The 10000-nt window shown below is 41.6% G+C and overlaps 3 protein-coding genes across 3 annotated transcripts in view; 2 read left to right on the top strand and 1 right to left on the bottom strand.

Annotated features, from left to right (window-relative positions):
* The window catches only part of LOC306746939 (uncharacterized protein), a 387486-nt gene that overhangs the window by 261897 nt on the left and 115589 nt on the right, over nt 1-10000 (top strand). The gene's annotated exons all lie outside the window — the stretch shown is intronic.
* entpd6 (ectonucleoside triphosphate diphosphohydrolase 6) overlaps nt 1-10000 on the top strand; it is a 19115-nt gene that overhangs the window by 4226 nt on the left and 4889 nt on the right. Inside the window, exons 3-8 of the mRNA XM_079229933.1 lie at nt 1520-1596; nt 1813-1956; nt 6083-6158; nt 9515-9550; nt 9767-9852; nt 9992-10000. The exon at nt 9992-10000 is cut by the window's right edge and continues 71 nt beyond it. Coding sequence (XP_079086059.1) covers nt 1520-1596; nt 1813-1956; nt 6083-6158; nt 9515-9550; nt 9767-9852; nt 9992-10000 — 428 coding nt within the window. The remainder of the gene's footprint in view (nt 1-1519; nt 1597-1812; nt 1957-6082; nt 6159-9514; nt 9551-9766; nt 9853-9991) is intronic.
* Nucleotides 618-916, bottom strand: LOC306746465 (uncharacterized protein; the record flags this gene model as incomplete). The annotated part of the gene is made up of 2 exons (XM_079229382.1): nt 618-803; nt 908-916. The coding sequence occupies 2 exons, from the start codon at nt 914-916 to the stop codon at nt 618-620; spliced, it is 195 nt and encodes a 64-aa protein (XP_079085508.1).

Genomic DNA, 10000 nt, shown 5'->3' with positions numbered 1-10000 from the left:
CAGCTCCTAGTATACACACACACACACAGCTCCCAGTATACACACACACACACACACACACAGCTCCCAGTATACACACACACACACAGCTCCCAGTATACACACACACACACAGCTCCCAGTATACACACACACACACAGCTCCCAGTATACACACACACACACACACACAGCTCCCAGTATACACACACACACACAGCTCCCAGTATACACACACACACACACACAGCTCCCAGTATACACACACACACACACACACAGCTCCTAGTATACACACACACACACAGCTCCCAGTATACACACACACACACACACACAGCTCCCAGTATACACACACACACACAGCTCCCAGTATACACACACACACACAGCTCCCAGTATACACACACACACACACACACACAGCTCCCAGTACACAGCAGCAGCTCCCAGTCTTGCGGGCGGCTTACAGCTCGGTGGCCTCGTTATCTCGTGCTAAGCTAAAGCGCGGCTGAGTGCAGTTTTGGCTGCTTGGTTAGCGTGGAGCTAACGGCTGATGTTAGTTATGCAGAGTTATGTCGTTATGTATTTATGTATTTAAGGGCTCAGAACAGGGTCAGCTGACGTCAACATGCTGCCTAGCTCTGCCTTTCTTTCCTCACCATAACCATCATAACATAACCACCATAACCACCATAACCATTACCATAACCATCATAACCACCATAACCATTACCATAACCATCATAACCACCATAACCACCATAACCATTGCCATAACCATCATAACCACCATAACCATTACCATAACCATCATAACCATAATAATTAATACCATAACCACCATAACCATCATAACCACCATAACCATAATAATTATTACCATAACCATAACCATCATAACCACCATAACCATAATAATCATTACCATAACCATCATAACCACCATAACCATAACCACCATAACCATAATAATTATAACCATCATAACCACCATAACTATCATAACCATAACCATCATAACCACCATAACCATAATAATCATTACCATAACCATCATAACCAACATAACCATAACCACCATAACCATAATAATTATAACCATCATAACCACCATAACTATCATAACCATAACCATCATAACCACCATAACCATAATAATTATTACCATAACCATAACCACCATAACAATTATTTCCATAACCATAACCATCATAACCACCATAACCATAATAATTATTACCATAACCATCATAACCACCATAACATCATAACATCATAACCATAACCACCATAACCATAATAATTATGACCATAACCATCACAACCACCATAACCATCATAACCATAACCACCATAACCATAATAATTATTACCATAACCATAACCACCATAACCATCATAACCATAACCACCATAACCATAATAATTATTACCATAACCATAACCATAATAATTATTACCATAACCACCATAACCATAATAATTATTACCATAACCATAACCACCATAACATACCTTGTGTCCTTGGTTCCTGCAGAAGCTCCTAAACTGGCCCATGAGACGTTCAGGGCCCTAAAGCCTGGACTGTCTGCGTACGCCGACGACCCCGACAAGGTCAGCCTGACCTCTGATTAATTATGCTAATTTATGCTAGAACGTCATCATGTACCTTCAGCCAGTACTCATGTTCACTGAGCGGAACCTGAACGCATCTCTCTCTCTACCTCTACCTCTCTCTCTCTCTACCTCTGCCTCTACCTCTGCCTCTACCTCTCTCTCTCTCTCTCTCTCTCTCTCTCTCTCTCTCTCTCTCTCTCTCTCTCTCTCCAGTGTGCAAAGGGGATCCTGGCCCTCTTGGACCTGGCTAAGTCCAGCGTTCCCTCTTCCAGCTGGACTCTGACCCCTGTAGTCCTGAAGGCCACAGCCGGGCTCCGTTTATTACCTGGAGAGAAAGCTGAGCAGCTGCTGGACCGAGTGAGACACACACACACACACACACACACACACACACACACACACACACACTGAGAGAGACACACACACACACTGTTCTGTTAATAAGGATTTTATGCTCTATTAAATATTAAGAACGTGACATTAAATCTGATTACAGCAAAACATAAAAAGGTTTTATTTAAAATATGAAGGAAAGGCTAAATATTAAAGTAAGCCAAATATTAGATGATAATAACTAAATATATATTTAATTAATTAATTTAATGCTAAAACAAATAATGTAAAGTAATGAATGATCGAACATTAATAAAAAATGTAAGACATGAATACTGCATGAAATAATAATAAAAATGTGTATAAGTACATTGAAAAGCTATGAACTTCATCCACGTCCCGATCAAATCAAACTGATCAGCTGATCAATAATCTGCTGTAACAGGAAGCTAATGCTACCGACGAAGAGGAGGAGGCTCTTCGTCATCATCGGGATGTAAAAAAAAAAGCAAAAGTCTATTAAAGCTTTTAAGTAATCAGTAATAACAGAACCGGCCGAGAGCCAGAATGTGATTTAATCTGCAGCTTTGCTTTTATTATCAGACGTTCCCAACACAGAGCTGATTACAGAGAGCACGGACATCACATGTATGTAACCACACAGACATCACATGTATGTAACCACACGGACATCACATGTATGTAACCACACGGACATCACATGTATGTAACCACACGGACATCACATGTATGTAACCACACGCACATCACATGTATGTAACCACAAAGACATCACATGTATGTAACCACACGGACATCACATGTATGTAACCACACGGACATCACATGTATGTAACCACACGGACATCACATGTATGTAACCACACAGACATCACATGTATGTAACCACACAGACATCACATGTATGTAGCCACACAGACATCACATGTATGTAGCCACACAGACATTACATGTATGTAACCACACAGACATCACATGTATGTAACCACACGGACATCACATGTATGTAACCACATGGACATCACATGTATGTAACCACACAGACATCACATGTATGTAGCCACACAGACATCACATGTATGTAACCACACGGACATCACATGTATGTAACCACACAGACATCACATGTATGTAACCACACAGACATCACATGTATGTAACCACACAGACATCACATGTATGTAACCACACGGACATCACATGTATGTAACCACACAGACATCACATGTATGTAACCACATGGACATCACATGTATGTAACCACACGGACATCACATGTATGTAACCACACGGACATCACATGTATGTAACCACACGGACATCACATGTATGTAACCACACAGACATCACATGTATGTAACCACACAGACATCACATGTATGTAACCACACAGACATGTATGTAACCACACGAACATCACATGTATGAAACGCACAGACATCACATGTATGTAGCCACACAGACATGTATGTAACCACACAGACATCACATGTATGTAGCCACACAGACATCACATGTATGTAACCACACAGACATCACATGTATGTAACCACACGGACATCACATATATCTAACCACACAGACATCACATATATGTAACCACACAGACATCACATGTATGTAACCACACAGACATCACATGTATGTAGCCACACGGACATCACATATATCTAACCACACAGACATCACATATATGTAACCACACAGACATCACATGTATGTAACCACACAGACATCACATGTATGTAACCACACAGACATCACATGTATGTAACCACACAGACATCACATGTATGTAACCACACGGACATCACATGTATGTAACCACACAGACATCACATGTATGTAACCACACAGACATCACATGTATGTAACCACACGGACATCACATGTATGTAACCACACAGACATCACATGTATGTAACCACATGGACATCACATGTATGTAACCACATGGACATCACATATATCTAACCACACAGACATCACATGTATGTAGCCACACAGACATCACATGTATGTAACCACACGGACATCACATGTATGTAACCACACAGACATCACATGTATGTAACCACACAGACATCACATGTATGTAACCACACGGACATCACATGTATGTAACCACACAGACATCACATGTATGTAACCACATGGACATCACATGTATGTAACCACATGGACATCACATATATCTAACCACACAGACATCACATGTATGTAGCCACACAGACATCACATGTATGTAACCACACGGACATCACATGTATGTAACCACACAGACATCACATGTATGTAACCACACAGACATCACATGTATGTAACCACACGGACATCACATGTATGTAACCACACAGACATCACATGTATGTAACCACACGGACATCACATGTATGTAACCACACAGACATCACATGTATGTAACCACATGGACATCACATGTATGTAACCACACGGACATCACATGTATGTAACCACACGGACATCACATGTATGTAACCACACGGACATCACATGTATGTAACCACACAGACATCACATGTATGTAACCACACAGACATCACATGTATGTAACCACACAGACATGTATGTAACCACACGAACATCACATGTATGAAACGCACAGACATCACATGTATGTAACCACACAGACATGTATGTAACCACACAGACATCACATGTATGTAGCCACACGGACATCACATATATCTAACCACACAGACATCACATGTATGTAACCACACGGACATCACATATATCTAACCACACAGACATCACATATATGTAACCACACAGACATCACATGTATGTAACCACACAGACATCACATGTATGTAGCCACACAGACATCACATGTATGTAACCACACAGACATCACATGTATGTAACCACACAGACATCACATGTATGTACCCACACGGACATCACATGTATGTAACCACACAGACATCACATGTATGTAACCACACGGACATCACATGTATGTAACCACACGGACATCACATGTATGTAGCCACACGGACATCACATGTATGTAACCACACGGACATCACATGTATGTAGCCACACGGACATCACATATATGTAACCACACAGACATCACATGTATGTAACCACACAGACATCACATGTATGTAACCACACAGACATCACATGTATGTAACCACACAGACATCACATGTATGTAACCACACAGACATCACATGTATGTAACCACACAGACATCCCCAATGTGACATGTTCAGGTGTAACAGAAAAGTATGTGAAAAGTGTCCGAAAAACACGTTAAAAGTAAAATGATTAGTACAATTTGCAAAAGAGCAGACAGTTTGGATTAAACTAGAACTTTTAATTTGCTACATATAAACATACAGTATGTACATCACATGTATATATAACATGTTATGCAAATATAATGTCATTTCATGAGTTTAGTTCAAGCTTTTAAACGGACTTCTGTGGTTTCTCTTGATTTCAGCACAAACTCAGCCGTTAGTCAGTTTAATGAAGTATAAAGCTGCCAGGACACAAAATACAACGTGTGTATGAATTTACAAATATATAGTGATAATGTCTCCACATATTATAAACTGTTCAAATACAGCAGAACAATATATATTATTTACATGTAAAGTGATTTTTATTCCAAATGTGCCTCTGAAAATATGAATAATTCATCAAACAATATTAGTGTTGTAGAGACATAAAGGATACACATAAGTAAGTGTATGTTCCCATGAATGAAATGATTATGATCATGACTGTAAAATATAATAAACAGTGTAATAATCCACTTTCTGTCGCTGCTCTGGTAAAACCTCCTGAGAGGTTTGATTCATGTGAGTTTGAGCGGCTCCCTCAGAGCAGTTTCCCTCTGTTTCCATTGTTTATGCTAAGCTAAGCTAACCAGCGGTTACTGTGCAGACAAGAGAGAGGGGTTGATCTGGACAGTGAGGATTTCCTAAAATGTTGAAGTCCCTGACATAAGCACTGAACCCCATTACTAGGATATGAATGACGTGGACACGTTTGAGGCCGTCCGCATCATTTTATGTCATTTCTTGGACCTGGTGGACAGAGGAGATATTTCAATCCGTGCTAAACTCGCTGTGCTTCCCTCTGTGTCCAGGTGAGGGCGCTGTTCACCGAGTCTCCCTTCCTGTCCCGGGACGACAGCGTGTCCATCATGGACGGCACCGATGAAGGTACGAGGTCGTGTGGAAAAACGTTTTACTGCAGATCATCATCGGCCTAGATCCATCCATCCATCCATCCATTATCAGCCGCTTATCCGGGGTCGGGTCGCGGTGGCAGCAGGTTCAGCAGGCCGACCCAGGCTTCCCTCTCACCCGCAACACTTTCCAGCTCATTCTGGGGGATCCCGAGGCGTTCCAAGGCCAGCCGGGAGATATAATCCCTCCAGCGTGTCCTCGGTCTTCCCCGGGGTCTCCTACCAGTCGGCCTAGATCGTATCATGATAATATAATATAGTGACTTAGGTATCATGATAATATAATATAGTGACTGAGGTATCGTAATAATATAATATCGTGACTGAGGTATCGTAATAATATAATATCGTGACTGAGGTATCATGATAATATAATATCGTGACTGAGGTATCGCTGCACAACATTTCCCCTGAAATGTTGTGATGTCTTGAGGAACAGATTTCCCTGAACATGAACCAGCATCAGATGTAAATGAAGTGGTTCCTGGAGGCATTGTGGTTCCACTCGGGATCCTTAAGAGGAACCGGTTAGAGGTCAATGGTCAAGAGTCCATTTGCTAATTCTGACAATTCCACTCAAATGCAACGAAGAAGACGTGTCTGCCGACGTTAGCCCTGAACGAGGTCTCATCCTGAACATGATCCTCATCACTTCATTACATTAGAGACCTCATCTCTTTAATCCCTGAAGCCGCTCACATGGTTCTCCTCCTCGGAGAACCCGCTCTGATTTCCCCAACGGACACCGCCAACATGGAGGATTAAACAATATGGAGGATTATAACGGCCATGAAGCCGGAGACCAAACACACTGCTGATTACCTTCAATACGACAGGCAGAGGGAACCCAGAGGAACATGTTCTACTGTCAGTATACTACAGGCAGAGGGAACCCAGAGGAACATGTTCTACTGTCAGTATACTACAGGCAGAGGGAACCCAGAGGAACATGTTCTACTGTCAGTATACGACAGGCAGAGGGAACCCAGAGGAACATGTTCTACTGTCAGTATACGACAGGCAGAGGGAACCCAGAGGAACATGTTCTACTGTCAGTATACGACAGGCAGAGGGAACCCAGAGGAACATGTTCTACTGTCAGTATACTACAGGCAGTGGCGGGCCGTGCATTTTCTACCTGGGCCTTCTGTGGCGTCTGATATCGTTTACATAAACACGCGCATGACGGGATGCTGCGTCATTAACAGACATGTAGTCCACATGTCTCTCTCGTCATTAACAGACATGTAGTCCACATCAACAAGAACCATCCATGTAGTGATAACAAAACATGACAAAACAATCCAACAAAACCACGGCACCAAAACGCCGCACACACAAGAGAACAAGCCACGATCAGAAGGAAGGATATCAGCAGCTGCTAGCAAGCGCTCGCGAGCAGCCAAACTCCCTGCTGTCCGCTAGCTCGCGCTGCTAGATCGCGCTGCTAGCTCGCGCGGTCTCTCTGCTGTCTCTGTTTGTTGCGCTGTGGAGGTGGTGGGAGAGGCTAGCTCACATTGCTAGAATGTGAGCTAGCAACGCTTGATATTAAAGTCACGCTGGCCCACTGACCAATCACAGTGCATGTTAATGGTGACGTACTTCCAGGCCACCCGCTGGCGCTGCACGTCAAAGAATACACCCAGCATGTCAAACTAAAGATCTGATTGGTTGAAGACTATGATAACGTCCACTCTCCGTGTACTTCAATCTGCAAAGACCAGCTAGAGGCGCTCTTCTTCCATAGAGACATAGAGGTGAAATATGATTGGATAAGAGCTCTCCTTTAAACCAGCTGCATTGAAAGCAGCGCTGCAGGCTGAAGCAGAGCAACAGAGGAAGACAGGAGCTGTGCAATGAGAAAATAAGCTAATAGGGAAAAATACCAATAATACATGTAGTGTATTTGTGAAAAACAATTTTGATATATATTTATATATACACACACACACACACACACATATAACCAAAAGAACCAGAGCAACTTCTTTATTATTATTATTATTACGATATAGATCCAGATGTGAACCCCTCAGCTGCCAGATGTTGTCTTCTGTGCTGCTCTAATACCACTGTAGCTGTGTGTGTGTGTGTGTGTGTATATATATATATATATATATAAATATATATATATATTTTTATGTATTTATATATATGTATGTAGGACCCACATGTAGGTCCTGTGTTGTAAACGCCGGCTCTCTCTCTTCTAATCCAATCCTTTATAAAGTAGTTCATACAAGCAATTATGTCCGTGTGGGATAATGTCCCACTTAATCTTGGGGGTTATTATCTCCGTTCATTCCGGAGGCCGACATGTTTCTCCTCCTCTGACCGGGATCAGCTCGTTACGTCCATAAATGTCTTTTCGTGATTACTGAATTAACTGGTCCCTAATGGACGGTCCTCCTCTCAGGAGTCCGTGGAGATTACCCCAGCCTCCTGGGTGGAGACTTCTTGTTAATGCTAAGTGCCGGTGTTTTAAAGCCCGCGCTCTCTGCGGCCACGCGTGTTTGTTTTGTTTGGAAATAGCTTCTTAGAGGTTGATGTGAAAGCTGCATGATACGGTCCTGTCAGCCTGTAATCATCGTGCAGTCGGCCGGGGTCAGAGGTCGCTGGTAAAAGGCTCTAATGCGAGCGGCTGAGTGGCACACACTAATGTTGTCTTTGAGTTGACCTGAATAAGAGAGAGCTCACAGCATCTTTAGCTTCATGCTGCTTCATCTGCCCTGTCTATTACTATTACTATTATCACTATTATACTATTATCTTTATTATTACTATTATCTTTATTATTACTATTATCTTTATTATTACTATTACTATTACTATTATCTTTATTATTATTATTATTATTATCTTTATTATTACTATTACTATTATCTTTACTATTACTATTATCTTTACTATTACTATTATCTTTATTATTACTATTATCTTTATTATTACTATTACTATTATCTTTATTATTACTATTACTATTGTCTTTATTATTACTATTATCTTTATTATTACTATTATCTTTATTATTACTATTACTATTGTCTTTATTATTACTATTATCTTTATTATTACTATTACTATTATCTTTATTATTATCTTCATGCTGCTTCATCTGCCCTGTCCTGGTGGGCACGAGGAGACCACTTAGTACGATTACTAGTGTTACTATATTAGTGTTGCTATTACTATTTATTATTATTACTAGTGTTGCTATTATTACCATTATCATTATTATTATTATTACTATTGTTGCTACTACTATTAGTATTACTACTATTATTCCTGTTTGGAGTCTTCATAATAACTGAACATGTTGTTTCTGTTCAGGGATTTCTGCCTGGATCACCGTCAACTTCCTGACTGGTGAGAAGACTGTGTGTGTGTGTGTGTGTGTGTGTGTGTGTGTGTGTGTGTGTGTGTGTGTGTGTGTGTGTGTGTAACCTCCTCTCAGGTGTGTATAACCACCTCTCTGGTGTGTGTGTGTGTGTGTGTGTGTGTGTGTGTGTGTGTGTGTGTGTGTGTGTGTGTGTGTGTGTGTGTGTGCGTGTGTGTGTGTGTGTGTGTGTGTGTTCCTCTCAGGTGACCTCCACAGTGACTCCTCCTCAGTCGGGATGCTGGATTTGGGAGGCGGGTCCACTCAGATCACCTTCAGCCCTCAGGACGAGGTGAGCAGCCAATCAGAGAGCTGTCTGTCAGAGTACCAGGATGCTGGAGGAGGGCCACTCCTCACCGCTGATACTCTGTATACGCGCACACACACACACACACACACACACCACTGACTCTCTGCTTTTGTGTGAACAGAAAACCATC

This window comes from Taurulus bubalis (genome assembly GCF_910589615.1).
Source record: "Taurulus bubalis genome assembly, chromosome: 14".
In the NCBI taxonomy this organism is placed as follows: Eukaryota; Metazoa; Chordata; class Actinopteri; order Perciformes; family Cottidae; genus Taurulus; species Taurulus bubalis.
This window is presented reverse-complemented; position numbering and strand designations above follow the sequence as displayed.